Source organism: Chondrus crispus, genomic scaffold, assembly GCF_000350225.1.
Source record: "Chondrus crispus Stackhouse genomic scaffold, scaffold_416, whole genome shotgun sequence".
Lineage (NCBI taxonomy): Eukaryota > Rhodophyta > Florideophyceae > Gigartinales > Gigartinaceae > Chondrus > Chondrus crispus.
Window position 1 is genome coordinate 1 of NW_005179312.1, and position 19,288 is coordinate 19,288.

Consider the following 19,288-nt stretch of genomic DNA (forward strand, 5'->3'; position numbering starts at 1 on the left):
GATGTGGAGTAAGGCCTTTCCGTCTAGGAACATGAGGTCCATAGATAGTTCTTCCCCAAACTTAACGGAATCCTCCGTTGGAAGGGAGGCCTTGAAACGAATGGGGGTTGGTCCCAAACGCTGACAAGTGTCACACGCTTGTTTAATCTGGTCCAGGACCTGTTTAGTTTCCTGGTTCGTTTCGTAAGGTCGAGCCATGCGGAGCAGGTTGTAGAGTTTATCCGTGGCAGGATGGGAGAATCCTCTATGAAGGCGCAAAAGTTCTGGAGAAGAAAAAAATATGTGCTCACGTTTTGGCCATTCGAGATAGACATGGCCGTTCTTGCGAAGCAGGGGAGTTCGTAGTTGCAGTTGAGGACAATGAAGGTGATTCGTGATAGTGTTGACGAATATTCCAAACTTATCTAGTAGATCTAAGCCTATTAGTAGTGGTACGTCTGAGTTAACTACATCTACTTGTTCCATGGTAGCGTGAGCGTCCGAAAGTGGTATCGTAATGGTCAAAGAGCCTAACGAGGGTTGACGGTCGTTGCCAAAGCGATAGCGGTTGTTGTTGGAAACGAGTCTAAACTTTGTGCCAGTGTATCGACAGTATGCCTTAGCCTGTCTTAAGCCGATTACTGTGCGTTGTGCACCAGTGTCAAGACATGCTCCTTGCCAAGGAATCCTTTGAGTTGAAGCAATGTGGCTCTGGTTGTAGACAACGAATTCGTGGTGACGTGGTCTTCTTTCGCTGTGGCGTGGAAAACGAATAAGGCGACTTATCGTAGAACGACGTTCAAGTTTAAACTTGCATCTCTTTTTAGCGCAGACAGTTTCAAAATATACAGTTTGAGGTGTATTATTTTGGAGATGGGAACTGTCGCTCGCTAAAAATCCGATGGATCTATAGTCCGATGAGAATTGGTCTTGTAGCCGTAAAAGGATTCGTTTTTCACGTGGTTGTTTACAGCTTCTTCTGTCTCGTCGGTGTCACTGTCAGTCACGCTGTCAGAGCCATCTGAGTGTTGTGACTCAGAGCTGTTTGGGGCATTTGGTTCGTCGAAGTCTTCGAAACAAGTGTCATTATGGTGCATGATGTCTTCCACTTGATTACTAAGTTCATACAGTATGTCCTTGACGTGGTTAGGGCGCGCTTTGATCATGCGTCGTACATTGCGTATGACAGAGGCGGGTCTAGAGCATTCTCGGATGAAATGATAATTACTACCACAGTTGTGGCAGCATCGTACGTTCCCAAAACGGTCCTTTCCGTTTATGGAATCCTTAAAACGTTTAGACGGTCCAGAGAAGTTGCCACGAGGATTTGACGAGGAGGATCCAGGTCGACGGGGTATACCGTATGTATTTTGTCTTTGGAAATGTATGCCGGGGAGGGTTGGCATCATTGACGGCGTTCTGGGGGGGTCACGCTTACGGCTTTCGTTCTGTTTCTGCTCTTGGAGCCAAGCTGCATCCAGTGCAGTATACATCTGCTGAAAAGTCCAAGGCGGTGTGGAAGCAAGGCTTTGAGTCAGAACAGGCTTAGCCCATTCTGTTCCTATCACGGCGTCGTGAAGGTACTCTGTCTTATCGGGATCTGATCGATGCGCTTGGGGCCCTTGTGGTGTGTACCGAGTGATGGTTTCGCGAAGTTCTTCTAGTGCTTCGCTGACGGAGCAGTTTTTTGTCTTGAGAATCTGTGACAGGCGAAGATTCTGCAATAATTTTCGAACTCTGTTCTGCCGCGTAATGCTGTTGAACTCTTGAAGCATCCATTGAACCGCTGAGTCGAAGGATGCTTGGGTACCAGCAATGGAAGTGCGATAAAATCTTTTGGCTTCGCCATCAAACACATTGTGAAAGTATCGCAGCTTCTGCTCTTCGTTGAGGTTATAATCATCAGCGGCGTCGCAATAGTTATCGATTACCTCGTTGATATCTTCACCTATTTTTCCCGAATAGCGTTCCTCTCTTTTGAATCGAGAAGCAATGTTATGCGCTATCTTTGAGTTCATGCTAAGATGAGAGGTGGGTTGGCTGCTCTGGTTGCTATGGTTGACCGACGGTGATGTCGAAGAGGAAAGACATGCAGACAGGTTCGCGTTGGCGATAATGCGGTCGGGCACATCGGTGAAGAACATGTCGACCAGGCCATACGCAATGCGGTTACTTCGAGGGTGAGGGGTATATTGTAGTCCCTTAACCGTGAGGTAATCCCTGAGAATGCGGAATAGCGTGGTGGGTCCTTTCAGTAACTCGCTTGAGTATAACACTTCGGGCGGGAGGTCGTCGCGGAGGGTGTTGACGCATTCTTCATTTGAAAGTTGAGGGTCTTGGGAAATGACAGTCGCTAAAGCGGCTTTGATGTCGGCTTGCGTCGAGGAAGACGGGCGGTAGCCGTCAAGGGTTGCCCTTATTACTTCTAACGTTACCATAGTAGCGTAAATGGGTAACGCTAATTTCCTAATATACTGAAGGTAGTAATATGGAAGAATACACAGACCTGTTGTGCCCAAATATGTCACCTCGGATACGTGTCCAACTGTGTATCCTTAGATACGTGTCCAGTTGTGTGTTCCTAGATACGTGTCCTACGCTTGACAAGTGTTTATAGCTATACACGCGTATATAGGGCAAAATTAACTTGAAGAAGTACAGTACAGTACACGTGTATTGGTGGTACACCTGTACCTGTGTGCAAACGTGTACACGGTTATGTAGGTGTAGGTTGTGTTCCCGTGTCGTTTGTGTTGTGTACTCTTCAAATCGATGTTGACAAGTGTGTCTTTCAAAGTTTTTAGGAATTTAATTCCTGACGTTGAGATTTAGTCAAAATTTAAATTTGCGCGCGTAAAATTTAAATTTTAATTGAGGCGGGCCTCTCGCTGACGGCGCGCGTTCCTAAAGTGGATCCCGGAGCGATTGTGTGATTCGAAATTGTGTCTGTCGGCAAACGGGAGATCACAGAGCTGACAGTGTAGGCGCGCCGCGAGATCCTGGAGGCGGATTTGTGCGCACGCGTGTCGGCCACTCGCCTCGTGGAAGGACAGTTGTCGCCGCGAGGTGAAAGAGCGCGCGCACGGGCGACAAGTGTACACCGTTCTATTGCGGGGAAGCGGGTTGCGTCGGCGACGTGCGCGCTGTTCTGCTACACGCGCGATGTGGCGTGCGCTGAATTCGGATAGTGGCGACGGTTCGTCCTCGTCGATTAAATCGATGGTCGACGAGGCCGAGGAGGCGGAACAGGCGGCGGTTGTTTCGTCCAATCGGTAGCCGTCTGCCTCTATCTCCACAAGGGGCGGCGCCTGAAACTCACTGTAGTCTGAGTCAGTAGCGAATGTCGAGGTGACAGGTGTCGTTGGGCGGGAGTTCCGGTCGGCGGCGGCGGTGGCGGAATCTAGATCGGGGGCGGCGGAGTCGCGATCGCCGGCGGCTGAGTCGCGATCGCCGGGGGCGGAGTCCCGATCGGCGGCGGAGTCGCGATCAACAGCAGCGGAGTCGCGATCGGCGGCGGCGGAGTCGCGATCGGCAGCAGCGGAGTCGCGATCGGCGGCGGCGGAGTCGCGATCGGCGACTGCAACAGCAATGCGTCGCCTCTTGGCAGCAGCTTCTCGTAGTACAGCTGGATCGTTGGCCGCACGTTTGAGCCGTGCCATAAAAATTACCAATAAATTGGTCACACGTGTGTACGTGTGTGGTATTACACACTAGCAATTATTAGACAGTAATAAATTGGTAGTGTGTAAGGAACCCAAATTTTTCTTGAAATTTCCAGGGGGCTTTGTCCGTAAACTTATAAGTGTCGGAATTTGCCCGGGGAGCGGGCGGGTGGTCTAAAACGTGTCCACGGGGGGCGCGGGCCACTGGGGCTCTGTGTGCGAGGGGGGCACAGGCGGGTGTGGCGCGAGGTGCAAGGCAGGAGGACGGGCCTTTTAGTTAGCTGCGGATGGTGCGGTTGGGTTTGTTGGGGTAAGTTTGTTTTGTGTGGGGACGAAGACGTTCACCGTCTTCGTCCTCAACCTTTATACTCCCACTCGACGCCAAGTCGAGTGGACTAAAAGTGTACTCACCCCCCCTTTTAGTGGGGTGCTACCTATAAATGGGCCTCTATCAGGCTTAATTAGGCGTTTGCCCGTTTAGGTAATGAGGATCCTTTAGGAGGATCCTCAAATTGTAGGTAGTTGAATTGTCTACGTGAGGTAGTGCCACCCACTAGGGACAGGTGGCACAACCTTAGGGATTACGGTATTGATAGACTCTGGTAAAAGTTGTGACACCTTCGAGTGATAACAGCAGTCCCGATAAATCGAAATTCAGACTTGTACCTGTAACTCCGTGATTGTAACCTGCACAGGCACACAGTCATGTCTGGTATGTTTTCACCGTTTTCGCAAGTTTCTGACGTATCTAGGTTGAAGGTTTGCCCATTGCGGACGTAGTTTGCATGGTCAACATGTGTAACCGCTCCTGGGGTTTCCGTCTCGGTGTTGACGCATATGCGTTTCTCTGTAATCGGTGAAGATTGATTGTAGTATAGACAGGCTGTCATTTACAGCCGACCGCGAGGCGGTTGTCTAATCTAGACTTAAGGGGTGGCGCTTCCGCCCCTCTACAATAAACCGGTTATCGGATTCTATCATGGACAAGACAAGCCTAAGATTCAGGGTTGTCAAAGTGATCACTCCCACGATCAAGGATCTTTATTGTTCCGTTCTCAGGCGCCGCCGAGAAAGGAAAGAACTGTTCGCGCCGCGAACTCTCCGATCACAACAAACCGATTAACGGCCTATGAGCGCTTTAAGCTCTCATGTAGACGCTACAGCGTCTATCGTTGACGGTACATTTGTTGCGACTTCCGTGTCGCATCCCCGGTTACTCCGCATCGATGCCGAGTCTATCCGGAGGTTCCTCCGGCTGTACGATCAGTACACCCGTGAGGTTGTATCCCGCGCACGGCAACTGACCGCTGGCGGTATTACAACCGAGGCCGTATCTCCGGTCAACCTCAAGTTTTGTGTCGACCCGGAGATTATCGAATCGGCGCTAGCACTGGGGTTTATCCCCGACTATTCCGACTACGGTACTTTAACGGATGCAGCCCTTCTGATATACCTCGAAGGCAAGTCTCAAGAATCCAAGGACTCGGTCAACCTTGACACCTTGGACAATCTAGTTCGTACCCAGCTTCGGATCGACATGACGGACAAGAACGCCAAGTCTCGCATGGAGGCATTGTTCATGTCCTACCACAAGATGCTCCGAATGAACGGTCTGGCTTGGCTAATCAAGAGCAACCAAAGGGTTGCTGTCTACCATGTCCTCTCCGCTATTCGGTCAAGGACACTACAGGATCGCCTGGACTCGGATTTGCAGTTCGCGTATCACGATTGCCGCAAGGATTTCGTCAAGTTCATGACACACTGTATCCGAGTTTCGGAAGCGTTCCAACTTGTGGACAGTGGTATCAACCGTAAACGGAATGAAACCAATTCTGGGAAACCGAAACGCGGTGGGAATCCTGATAAAGGTAAACCGAATTCGGACAAAGCCGATCATGGCAAGGGTAGAAGTTCGCGCAATCCGCCGTTCTGCCCACATCGCCCTTGCAAAAGCAAGGGTTCCCGTCATTGGATTGTAGACTGTACCGATGCTACGGAGACTGAAAAGTCAAAATATCTAGCCGATATCGCGGCAAACAAGGCCAAGACTGGACCCTCGCGTTCTACTCGCAGCCAGGTTGGAAATAGTTCCAAACCGACCGGCGTCACGGACAACAGTCAGAACAAACAGACAACGGGACGACTACCTGGGAAAGAAGCTGCGCAAACTACCGTTAATCGGGAAAGTCCTTCCTTCACCGCCATGGTGTCGGATGGTCGCGCCTCTCTTCCGGCAACCGGCCGCTGCGATGATGGAAGTGACGACAGTCTCGTGTCACCAGCACTCGCTGAAAAAGCCACCATATCCGGAATCGGTAAAATCAAGGCCATCCAACCAGTGGAAATTCAAGTGGCCTTGCGTAAGGGCGACGAAGCCCAATCATTCCGATTTTCCCGAACATGGACGGTTCTGAGAACGGTATTAGAATTGGCGTCTGGCCAATTGGCTCTCGCTAATTTGTCCTTTTTGATGGCGGATGATGAAATGGCCTGTGAACAGATGATCATTGGCCTTCCGGTATTACGGCATTTGCAAGTTGACACCAGAACCTTGCTGGAACATAATCGTTCCGTTCTGGATGGTTCAGACTGCTCCCATATTGGGAATCCGTGTATCGGTGATGGTGGCGGAATTGTCAGCAGGATGATGATTGCCCGCATGAACCGCACCGAAACCGGAAATAATTCACCGAATACGGAAAAGGAAGTTGATGTCCAACTCTCCGCTACACGGCCAAGGGTAAACTTTTACAGTGCCCGTCTGGAAAAGGATCCCTTTCCAGACCCATCTTTGCTGGACCCTATCGATGAGGGTCAGCACGAAGATATCATCACCGAAATCGGAAAACTCAAGGAAGAAGCCCGAAAAAAACGGTCTGTGCGAGAAACAGTCCGGGAGGCTGTCAAAAATCGTCGAAAATCATGTCGATGTTTTCCGTGTGTCGTTCTCTTCCGGACCTCCGGCAAAGCTGCGACCTCTCAAGATCAAGCTAACGACCGATGCTCGGCCGGTCAAAGTCCGTTTGCGGAATTATTCTCAAGAGCAGAAAGCCTTTCTCTCCGATATGGTCCGGAAGCTCATCGAGCATGGGATGGCTTATCCTAATCCGACTTCCGCATGGGCCTGCGCGCCCCTTCTAGTTCCGAAGCCCGGACCAGCACAATTCCGATTTACGGTGGATCTTCGCCCGGTCAACCGGTTTACGGTAAAGCATCAATACCCGATGCCGAATATTGAGCAGGAGCTCTCTCGTCTTTCCGGTTCACGGTATTTCGCAACAATGGATCTCTCCCATTGCTATTGGCAATTGGAACTGGATCCGGAATCTCGGTCGTCACAATCGTTCATTACCCCGGAGGGTATTTTTTCGCCCACTCGGGTTTTGCACGGAACGACCAATGCTGTGACCCATTTGCAGTCTGCGTTAGCCGAAGCCATTCCGGGGAAACTTAAAGCGAAAATGCTTGCGTGGTTGGACGACATCCTCCTCCACGATGAAACCGAATTCAGACTGATTTCTTCTGTGGAAGAAACGTTGCAGTTTTGTGCCGCGCACAATATAAAACTGCACCCCGCGAAGTGTCTCCTTTTCGCTAAGGAAATCCGCTGGTGCGGCCGAATGATATCCGAATCCGGAATAAGGTATGATCCTCGCCGACTCAACGGACTTCTAAAAATGGAACCTCCGACAACCGGTGCGAATCTCCAGCAATTTATTTGCGCCCTGCAGTGGGTTAAGAATGGCATACCGAATTTCACGGATATTATCTCCCAGCTTCATGAGTTCATGGAGCGGGTTTATGAGCGTGCCGGTAAGCGGACAAAACTTGCAGTTTCCCGCTTCAAGCTTTCCAATTTTGGATGGGGAACTACCGAACTTCGGGCATTTGAGAAATGCAAGCAAGCTCTCGCCGATCAAGTCACATTGTCTCATCGCGACTACAAAAAGCGGCTCGTATTTTACACCGATGCATCGGACGCCGTATGGTCCGGCATGGCCACGCAGGTCCCTTATGAGGACCTTAAATTACCGCATTCGGAAAGGCGACATGAGCCGTTGGCGTTCCTCTCTGGCCGTTTTAATGCCGTGCAATTCGGGTGGTCCATCCTCGAGAAGGAAAAGTATGCCATATTGGCAACGCTTGAGCGCACGCACTGGATCGCCACTACTTCGGAAGGTTTTGATCTGTACACAGATCACAATAACCTTATCTTTCTTTTCGATCCGCTTGCGGTTGTTCCCGATCTGTCCCAGACTACCTTGCGTAAGGTTCTCCGCTGGGTGGTTCGGTTGAGTATCTACAACTATACCTGTTTCCACATTCGGGGACAGGACAATGTATGGGCCGATCTTCTCGGACGTTGGTCCGCCCCCCCAACGCTACGCCGTCTCGTCCGAATTCCGGAATTACCGTCTTCATCGGCAGAAGAATTTGAGTGGCCCAGCAGGGATGCTATTGCTGCTGTTCAAGTCACCGCCGAATCGGATCGTCCTTCAAACCTAAAAAAGGTAGGAGGACTGTGGGCTAATCCCATTGGAGCCGTGTGGATACCGGATACGGATGCGGACCTACAGCTCCGTTTGTGCATCATTGCCCATACCGGTCCGTCGGGTCATCGTGGACGAGATTCCACTCTCCGCGTATTGCGGAAATCGTTCTTTTGGTCGACGATGTCGACCAATGTCCGGACCTTCGTGCGCGCTTGTCTCCATTGTCTATCGACAATTGGAGGGGGAAAGGTTCCCCGCCCGTTCGGTCCATCCGTTTTCGGAAGTGCGGCTAACGACCTCTTACAGTGTGATGGAATAAAAGGTGTTGTCTTGATACATACCGATAGATACGATACATGTAAACAAATAGAAATAGACATTCATCATGTGTTTGCGCTCGTTCCTGATTCGTGAGTTCAGAGCGCCGCCGAGTTGTCCAGAATACCATCGTGAGGTCGAGACACGAATCTTTCGGGCCGTACCATGCCTGATGCATGAAGATTGCGACAGAGGAAGCGACTTTCTCTGCGAAAAACAAAAAATGTGGACTGGTCTTCAATGGAATGAATGTGTTTGAAAGAATACAAAGCGGCAAGTGCTATATTGTATCAGGGATAGTATCGTCGAGCGGCACGGGGGAAGTCGAGATCGTGTACATATGAACTCTTTAGATGCCACTTTGAAGCAATATGCGTGATAAACAGTCTGATGAAGTGACCAGGTGGAAGAGCAAACAGCTATTTCTTTCTCAAGGTCGTTTTGAAATTTTCAGCTTTTTGGCTACCGCACACATAACATGGCAATACGCCTGCGGGATCCGCCCGGTAAGCGCGACTTACAATCATTCCTAAGTTTGCAGTACGCATTTTGCAATTGTGCATCCTGTCTTGGATATTCATGCCGCAGAAGCAAGGCAGATACAAGTGTACATCGACATCTGTCGAGATCAACTACGACAAGAAATATTTACCCTAAGACCCATCCGAGAGTTCGCAAGGATATTTGAAAAGGCTTCAATGCCTTGTTGGCTGCGTGCTTATCTGATTATATTCATCAATACTCTCTGAAATAACAGATGCTAGTCGACCTGCCACAGAGCAAAATTCACCGTCATCCTATGATCTTGTATGTTCGAGAATGCATACGTCCGTTGGAGGCGGAGAACGCGGTGCGAGTTGTTGTATCACAACGCATTTGCATTTCTATCGGCACATGACACCTCTTATATGGCCAAAGTTATAGCATATTCTGGAGAATGACCCCATTTTGCAGGCAGCCGGCCTGCGTCGTTCAGAATCCGTCTAGCCAATCCCCACCACACAGGCAATTTTGGAGTTGACAGCTCGGGTTGTACTCAAGACCCAACCAAGATTATTTTGCTGCGCTGCCGGACACGAGCCGCAAGAAGCGCTCCCACTGTTTTGTGACGCAAAGCCTTTGCCTTTATTTTTGAGGTCAGCCATACAGTCCGAATTTACGCATGTTCAGAAGAAACTACTTCTAATTTTATGGGCACCTTAGACGACGATCCACACCCAAAACGTACCTCCCCTTACTGGATCGAAAGGAAAAGGTCGAGAGCTTTCCTGGTAAGCACAATGTGCTGTTGGTATCCCGGCAACTTCACTCTCAACAATGCTGATCATGAGACACTACAAGAGCGTGCGGGGTGAACCGACCGGGTCAGATCTAATCGTATTGTAATCAATGCTCTCATTTCTTCTTCCACAGTTGCATCGTTTGGCAAAAATGGGGGCTAAGGTGGATGCGGAGCGGCGGGTCGTAAAGATCTCTTCCATCCACAGCAGTATCCTGTGCTCCAGCATTATCATAACATAAAATCTGGGTATGATTGGCCGCCCAGGCCTCCATGACGGGGTGTAGCGCAGGGGGCTACGCGAAGACCAAGTCGCGCGCCGGAAGATGAGGCGAGCGCCTCCGCGCCCACGCACACCTCATCCTCGTCCCTCCGCTATTGGCGCTGGAAGGCTCGAGCGATTGCGAGGGCTCTCCCTCCAGCACTGCCTTCTCTGCGGCTTCTGGGCTCATGGTCATGGAGAGCACCCTGATGGCCCCATCACCATCTGGTAGCGACGCGGCCTCGGAGATGCAGATGAGACCATCCTCCTCGCTGAACGGGCTGAGAAAGCGGAGCTCGCCGTCGGTTCATGCGGAAGAGTCCTCTCAGGGAAGGGTTTCCAGAGAGACGCACTTGCCGAGCTTGCAGCGGTGGGGGGGACGCAATTATCGGTGGAAGTGCATATTTCGAAGTTGAGGCCCACGCGAACCTGTTGCGGAAGCACGGGCCGCCATCTGCCGGTGCGAGGATGAGCAGCAGTAGCAGCGTGGGGAGCAGAGACATGACGGAAAAGTATGTTGATGGATCGTGCTAGCTCGAACTAGGGGAAGTGTGGAACGGGCTCCCAAACGAGACGAAAGTGCAAGTGTGGAGAACAGATGTGTGGGAGGCGGGAGCGGGGGCGGTAGAAGGAGGTCGGCATTCGCTACGCCTGTGCATTCCTGGCGTCCATCTCCAATTTTCGCGTTCCATGTAGCGCTACCGAAGGACCTCCGAACCAGAACGTTACCGTCATAACAGGTCAAGCAGACGACCCCCGCTACTCTCGATTTGACATCAACGGCATTTTCCTCCGACCTCCAAATCCACACGCTATTATCTTCAACCCTCTAACTCGCCAATTACTCGCCCTGGTTGCTGTCTTCTTGTCACGCAAACCTCGCTGGCTTCTTTGTTAATGTCATCCCACCAAGTCGCAGCTCCCTTCGCCAGCAACTGCAGTTTCATTACTTCAGTCAAGATTTTTGCCGCGAGGCCTGCTTCGCGGGTCATAAGAAGTTGAAGGGGACCAATAATTGATATGAACGATTTGCATCGCCGCCTTGCATTTCTTGTCAAGCACCCCTGCCGCAGTAGAAGATTTACGGCTTGTGAAGTAAGTATGACTTCTTACGTAGTTCTACAGCTAATATCACAGTGTCAATTTGGAAGCAGATCGCACGCTCGTACAACCGCGCAGCAAGACCCGCATTAATCCCCACCCCCGTGCCTCGCCCTAGCGTGTCGCCAAACTCCACAATCGTCTCGGCGTCACCGTGCCACTCAAATAACGTCAAAGCCCGCGCTGCATCCTGCTACACCCCTTTCCCGCCGTCTGGCAATAGGCGCCCCAGGAAACGCACCAATTTTTGATGGCCAGCTCGTACAATTCTGCCGCCGGGTCCATGGCCGTATCCACTCCTCACGAGCCATTTGATACTGGCTAGTATGAACTCACGATTGACTCGAACCTATTATACTGCTCAATCGCTCTTTGAAAACCTTTGCCGCCCCAGTTACATTCTGCACCACCTCGTACTGTCGAACCATCACCAGGATTGCCAGGGAGGACTTTGCACGGCGATCACGACTTTTCGCGATCTCGTATTGAAACAATTCGACTGCCGGATCTATATTCTTCTCTACTTCCTCCGTGGCGTCATTCAGCAGGACTCCGAAAGCGACAATCGCGCCGGCGCTTTCATTTCGGTGGATCGCGTCTTCACATAACTTGCCAGCCCGTACTGCGTTCGCCTGGATTCCCTCCGCTCCCTCAACGAGCAGGTTACCCAGACTGACCACGGCGTCAGAATCATAGTGCTCCTCAATCGTTCGTTCGTACGACCCCATAGGACACTTCTCGTCGATCTCGACCCGTCCGGGGCCTTCTGCGCAGATAGGCTGTCAGGGCGCACCATCGCGCCGACGGGCACCATCGCTCGGACAGGATCGCACTCCTCAATCGTTCGCTCATGGTACTGGAAGATTGGTCTCAGAATATTACAAGGGAATAACGTCTTCTAGTCCAAAAGAACTTAGTCTTGAAACCACGGAAGAAACATTGTAATTCCCTTCTCCTTATGAGGCTCTTTTCTTACCAGCCATGCCTCCACATCATCATGACTCCGCAGGGTTGAAAACCCAGGCAAATCCTGACACATCATCCTCTGTAAATTTGCTTTCTCGTATGAAAGAAGGCAAAGACTGAGCGCTTTTTTCATCCTGCATGTCTTCCTACCATACAAGCCTTCATCGTGAATTGGAACGCCATCTATGTCACGAAAAGTACAAGAATAACAGCCCCCTGCACCCGCAGCGCCTTGCATGAATCTTGTGCAATTGGCCAAATTGTGGCCTTGCAGACCACACCTCAGACAACGCGACTTGTACCAGGACCACAATTTCTCGTTGTTCGATCTGGCATGCTTAACATGCTTGCGATTCTCTACTGTGCAAGCCGGACAACCATTTTTCCCAGGCGGGCAAAAAATTCCCGAACCTCATCGGCAGATACACTGGTTGTGCTGCTCTTTGTATTCGTAGACCCCGTTGGACTGTTCAGTTGCTGAATATCTGTGACATTTTCATTTTGGACGGATTTGTAAAGCTCGGGGTGACAGACGTCGCAGGCCTGAATGCCTCTTTCCGAGCACGACTTCGAAGGAACAGCACCATCAGCAAAGCGATCTAAAATCCATCTCCGACACGTCTTGGAGTTCCCTTGCAGTAGTGTCACCTCCCCGACGAAACTCTCTGAGGTGGGCCCGTGTGCCTGTAGTCGATCTGGCTTGAAGGGAAGCCTGTCAGCAGGCATCCTCTTCCACTGGGCACCGTAAACATTAAAAACAGTACTTGTTCCAAGGTCACCATCACGACCAGCTCTCCCGCTTTCTTGAATAAACTCGATGAGACTGCCTGGCAAGCCTGCATGAATGACTATTCGGACTGTTAGAATGTCAAAGCCGCAGCCGAAAGCTGACGTGGCTACCATGATATGTGCTTTTCCGTCGGCTGTGTGAGCCCAACCACCTTGCCTGTTAGTTCGCTCTGCAGGACTCCTTCCAGCATGGTACATAAAGCAAGGCGTGCCGGGCATGAGACCTGACAATATTGACGTTAATAAACTGCAGGACTCTCTCGTTGGAACGTACACAATAGCTCTGCAGTCTGATATGTTATATTCCTTCAGTTGGGAGCTCAAAGTAGCGTCAACAGACCGGTACAATGCTTGCCGCGTAACATCTCTCACTTCGTACTTGATGTTAGATCTCGACGTTTGCTGTCGAATAACAGACCAAGTTTTCATGCCACAAGCGTGAGCAATGTGCTCGGTGAGTAAGGGGGGTGATGTTGCAGTCAACGTTAAATTGGAACTCTCACACCTAGTGGGCGGATGTGGTCTCGCAGGGTATCTATAGCAACTCTAAATTCAAGCCAAAGTACTACCAGATGACCCTCATCAATAAATATGGCAAGGAGCCAGCCAGCCAGGAGTAGGTTCCCCATGTAGACTTGGTAATCTTTTTTCGAAACATGTTCCACGCTTGCAATAATAACCCTGGATCCTGCAGCTTCCCGATCTCGCCAGAGAGAGGCTTGTATTCCAACTTTAGAGCACCTTCTCAAAATGTCCTCTTGCAACGCCACCAGAGGAAAACTAACTACGACTGCCTTGTTCGGTTTCACGAAAGCAGACATCATGAATGTCATCGACTTTCCCGCACCTGTCGGAAGGACCACAAGCGTATATTTTTCGGCATCAATGGCCATGTCTACAGCGTTTTCTTGCTCCTTTGACTGGAACTGTGCCTCGTGTTTGTCCAGAAATAGACCCATTTCCGTTTTCTAGCTCCTTTTCTCCTTTCTGTCTTCAGATCGAGGCTTTTTCTGCAACCTTGAAAAGGGAATATCCAGACCGGCTAGTTATGCATTTCTTTTGATAAAAGTGAGAGATTTGACTGATTCCATTACATGCTGCTGAAAAGTTTGACACACAGACATGCATTTCGCCTGCTCGGAGCGAATACTGAAAATTGCCTCTTCCATTTTCTCCAGCCTTGAGCCCACATCTTGTGAGGGAATCTTTCTTGCTTTCAGACCGCCAATGTGGACCAGACCATCCGAGTCTGACGCTCTGCTCGATTCCCTTCCCGATATCCCATTTTCAGACACTGGGCTCGACTCAGACATTTCATCCCCGAAAGGACACGAGGTCCCATGTTTCATTCCATTGGAGTTGTGCCAGGTCTGAGAAGCTTGCCTATAAGCCTCGATTTCAGTGCCAGTGACCTTGTGCATATCCAACTCTGAGACCCCGTAATTATTATGGCAAGTCTCTTCAGTGTGTCCTGATTGGTTATGTATTATAAAACTCGCAGAGGCTCTTCAATTCTTTTGCTCCGCTTCTGCACCTGCATGCCCACCGATAAAGTTTTTGATAACTCCGGCATGGTACTGGCGATACTGACTTGTTTGAAGGGGGATCCCCATTACCTTAGTTTCTAACTCAAACCATATACGTAGCCGGTCGGCATTTATTGCCTCGCTACGGCTCACAAATAAGAAGTCCCGATGATATGTTAAAGATATGTCTGCTGTTGAAGGCCTAGCGCCGTCACACTGCAGTGCTAATGCCAGAGCCCTTCCACCGGTCGGACAACAATTAGATACGCCATAATGATACCCGCTGTGACCGCATCTGGGTACCTGACTATGGGCTTGCCCAATCCCTCGTGCATATTCCTGCTTTTGTGATAGAATATGGCAGAGAACAACTGTCCGTTGCTGAGGTACAGGTTGTGACAAGCCGTAGATGAGTTGCAAATCTGTACCGCACCAACTTCACTTGCGCGAGCAGGGGCACCCGAACATATCTGGGGCAAAACGTAGATAACGCGTTGCAACTCCTCGCATTTGTTGATGAAATCTTTTGTTTTCTTCAGGTTGAAGTTTCCCTGCCCATCGAGAATAACAGGCTGCAGCATGTCCTTCAAAGCATGGGACCAGTGACGATACACATGAAAATTTGCCCTGTGACTTGCAAACCAATAACTCGGGGTTCTGTCCGTGAATGTGTCTTGCATTTCCGCGCAGGCCTGCCAGAAATCGGCAGTGATAACCAGGCCATTGATAATACCGCCGCTGAGCAAGTACCATGCTTTGCGCTGTAGAGCCTTCATCTTTTCACCAAGTTTGGACAGAGAGAGTTCGATACCGTCGACGATAGCGCAGTGATGATGACGGGGATACAATATGAACCTCACCTTCTGCATCTCTCCATCTCGAACCCTGTGGCACACTTTTATGCAGTACTGAACAAAGCAGACACCGGTGTCTAGGTTGCCCTGCGTAGCTTTCGCAATGCGTTCCCAGCCTTCCGTGGTGTCAGAAGGACCTTTTATATACAACTCTGTAACTGCAACGCACTTTGCAAGGTGCTTCAGTGCAGCGATCATAGGGGACACCTCGTTGGCGGTACCCAATCGGAACGATGTTTTGTCTCGGCTTGAAAATACTGAAGAACATGAAATGAAGAGGATGAAGCCATCTTCCTCGTCAGAGATCGCTTCAAAAAAGAGAGACAAGAGTAATTCATGCAGCAGGGCCAGACTCTCATCCTCCGTGGAGTTGGTGAAATGGGAGAGATGGGTCAATATATTGACACTGCGGCCAGGTAAATGGGTGAAGAGGGATGACTCATCCACGCAACTAGCAAACAAAAACGATAATAGGCGACTTGTACGGGCATCGTATAAATCGACCGCGCTGTTTGATAAGGAGAGAGATAGGTCGGAGTCCATAAACGAGTGAGCTTTGATGTACACCTTTCGCTCTGTGGTGTCAAAAGCTCGTTTGTGATATGATGCCATGAGTCTCCGCGCATACTTATCACGTTGTGTATTTGATATAGAGGCGAGCTGGAACGCCTTATTGTACAAGAGGTCATTGTTTTGGAGATGCTTATCAAACCTCATTATCGAACCAAAGAATTCATACGCGAGATGTCGACATTTGCAATTCCCGAGGGCTTGCGACTCTCCATCTTCAACAGAATATTTGTTATCTCACAAGGAGGTGCGATTTGAACACCAGAAACAACCTCGAAGTACTTTTGTCTTCTGTTGCCACCAAATATGGATTGGGCATTAACGCCAATGTGGGGAGTATCCGTGTCGATAAATTTAGACTTTGAGCACTCTGCACCACTCATATGCTTACGCATCGTGCCCTCCATTCGCGAAATATATGCACATCTCGGGCACTTCAAACACTGTCTAACTGGAATGATGTCCATTGTGGGGAGAATTGGTCCCATGACAGAATCGGAGACGGTAGTCCGCATGTATTTTTGGCGAAGTTCTTGGTTCTGACTGTGATCGATCTCACTGCGGGCGGCAGTGACAAGTCGTTCAACTTCCTTTAGCTCTGCTGCCGAGGAGAGCTTGTGAGTCTTACGGAGATGAGGCCTAACGTTTGAAATTTCGACTGCATAACCACACTTGCTGTCTGTACAGACAAGCAGATCGAGCGTTGGGAAATAAACAAACTTGAACATCTCGAAAGTAGCAGTTAACAAACCTCGTTAAAATTAGTGTCGGGACTGGGAGGTGTGGAAGTGAGAGAGAAGGAATTGTGGACGTACCGTAAAAGGAGCCAGAGCAGGAAAAGTGACCTGATGGAACGTACAATTGACGCAGGCTCCTACGCAGGACTGGAGTTCCCGCCAATTTAGGCTGCAGTGCTTGGCTCTGACCGGTTGTGTCATCTGTTTTACCAATCAGTAATCATACGTAACGAGTTTCACAATCGTAAAGTGAGGTTAGAACGTCCCTCATGCGCAGTCTCCAGCGCCTCCTCGTGCAGGGTCCTCCGTGCATGCTGTCCCATCAGTTCACCGCCGATCTCAGCCCGTTCCCTCGCCTTCATTTGCGGCAAGTGTGGGCATGTGGGTTAAATCATTTTCGGTCTTCATCATTAAAAACAATTTGATAATGTCGGGTTATTGCTGCGGCAAATTATTTGATGTGCAAAGTAAATTTTTTGAACCAAAACAATTTTGTTCGTATTACTAGGCACGCTTAGAGTACTTCTTCTAGTGGGAAACAGTTTTCCCAATATAATTCGCGGATATCATGGGGGGCTTGGCAATGGTGTGCCAACGGTTGATGGATCCCTTCTGTGATGCCAAGTGGACCAGTCGTAGCTGTTCAGACTTGCGCCTTATGTGCCCTGGGTCACCTTTGTGCACGTTGTACAGTAAAATGTTACTGTAATTAGTATGGCAGAGCTCACACTTAATTGTAAGCTTTTTTTAACTCTTTGTCCAGATATTGTAGTGCGCTATTAAATCCGCGGGCACCAATCAATGCCTTAATGTGGTCTTCCGTTAAATGGTTTTCCTGCCACGCTTGGTGAGCGGGCTTTATCACCTTGCACGTATAACACGTGGTGCCACTGTGCGGGGCGGACCGGGGGGCTAGGGCGATTGTTGGACCGCGATCCAGTTCTTGGCTTCGAGCCCCCCAATAAAATCAATTTCGGTTTTTAGTACTGTAGCCTTTGGCTCCGTAGAAACTGCCACTACTTTAGTGGCCTCGACAGGGGGGCTCGATTTCTTGTCGACACGTGTCACCGTTGTGACCTCTGCAACCTAAGCCTCGGCGGGCTTACTGTTAGGCTCTGGCTTACACACTGTAATGGCAATAAAAATAATGGTTCAAAATCGGTTAGCGATGCGACCAGTTGTCACGTGCCTCATGGACACGTGGACTGGTTTTAGAAGGTTTGGACTTACTTTCGAAAATTCGGGAGTTGTGTTCGGGGGTAGACTCAGATGTTCTATTGACGTTCTGGTTCTAGTCGGTTGGTGGGCTCCATGGGTTAAGCAGTGGCTGTGCCTGCCTCTACAACTCCCCGTCGCTCTCGAACTGGGACCTTTATAGAATTCTAGAAGGTAGCTACTCCACAAGTCAAATAGCCCCGACCACACTAAAAACCATCCTTTCCAATAAAACCCCTCCTAAATGGCCTCTTCTAGCCACATTTTCACTCCTTCGCCCGTCTCGCCATGGTTCTTGTCGCCTGCGGATCCCGTCAGATCTTGCTGGCGCTGACCGGGTCGTCCTCGGGGACTCTTTTCGGTATGGAGTCCCCACTTCTTTACAAAGAGGACGACCTCTCAGTCATGGTGAGGCCTGTAGTAGCGTGTACTGTACTGTACACGTCCCGTACAGTAGGCTCCTGTCCCGCTCAGCTCTTAACTGCAGTCTTGAGAGTACTGTCAAGAGGCTGAGCGGGACACTATCTTTACACTTAATCATTAACGAATTTTGGGCCAAAAGTCTCAGACCTCAATTTTACCAACAGGTCATGTGCCCAGATTTACGCTATCATTCTTGAGTTGGATCCTCACGGGGTGCACTTCGGTCGACACAATGTTGGGTGGTTGGTTTGTGTCACACTTGGAATTGTACCAGCCTGCGTGATTTTTCGGTGACCCGCGCTGTGTGCTTGGCGTCCCATGATCGCGAGGGAGTGTTGGAGCACTGAGCGAGCCTCAAGAGAACACCAAGAAGCCAGCGACTGTGGCTGAGTGGAAAAACATTTTGCGCCCAAATCTGCAGACCTCGTTGAGGGCCCAGATTGACAGTACTGCCTGTGAGTTTAATTTTCATCGGCTGAGTAAGGCGAGACGGGGAAGCTGCCACCGCCTACAGGAACGTGTGCCAGTCCTTGGTAGCGTAGGTAGTAGAGCCAGGAGGGGTGTGAAGGCCGTAGTGTGGCCACAGGATTACATTGACGCCTCAACGCCCGGAGTGGTACTGGGTGATGTTCCGGTACTGGCGGGCAGAGGCGGATCTCGGCTTGCACGCATATGGTTGTGACGTACCGCCACATGTATGATTACCAACCCGCATTTACCTGTATTTAGACTACTTTAGATGTTACGTTCGGACTGGTGCAGAATTGTTTACCTTAGGGTAGGTTTTCGATCACTTTGCATTACAGGGATTTTCTGGGTAGAGCAGGACGTATTCTCTAAGCAGAACGCGCCTTACTGCATACAACGTCTTATTCTAACGACATAGGCCTGGTGCACCAATAGGTAGGGAGCCCTGTTTGTTGAGTTCCTACGCTACGGGAATCGCCTAGGATGGCCGTGTCTAGGCACAAAACACATTAGTTATGCAGAAACACTACAGTAAACGTAGGTCCAATTCTCCATATATACCGTGCTCGAAGATGCCGTCCGCCCACCCGGAGGCAACGTGCCCTTCAGACCCCACACAGTGGTGTCATCGCGAGAAGGGGTCGCC

General features: G+C 50.1%; 1 protein-coding gene; it reads right to left on the reverse strand.

Moving 5' to 3' along the window:
* Positions 1–12,417: 12,417 nt before the first annotated feature.
* Positions 12,418–16,527, reverse strand: CHC_T00010344001 (RecQ helicase). XM_005718591.1 is given in 6 exon segments: positions 12,418–13,278; positions 13,335–13,808; positions 13,896–14,270; positions 14,600–15,946; positions 15,969–15,983; positions 15,984–16,527. 2 exon segments carry the CDS (start codon positions 15,981–15,983, stop codon positions 14,600–14,602), a joined length of 1,362 nt encoding a protein of 453 aa, XP_005718648.1. The 5' UTR covers positions 15,984–16,527; the 3' UTR covers positions 12,418–13,278; positions 13,335–13,808; positions 13,896–14,270.
* Positions 16,528–19,288: the final 2,761 nt, after the last annotated feature.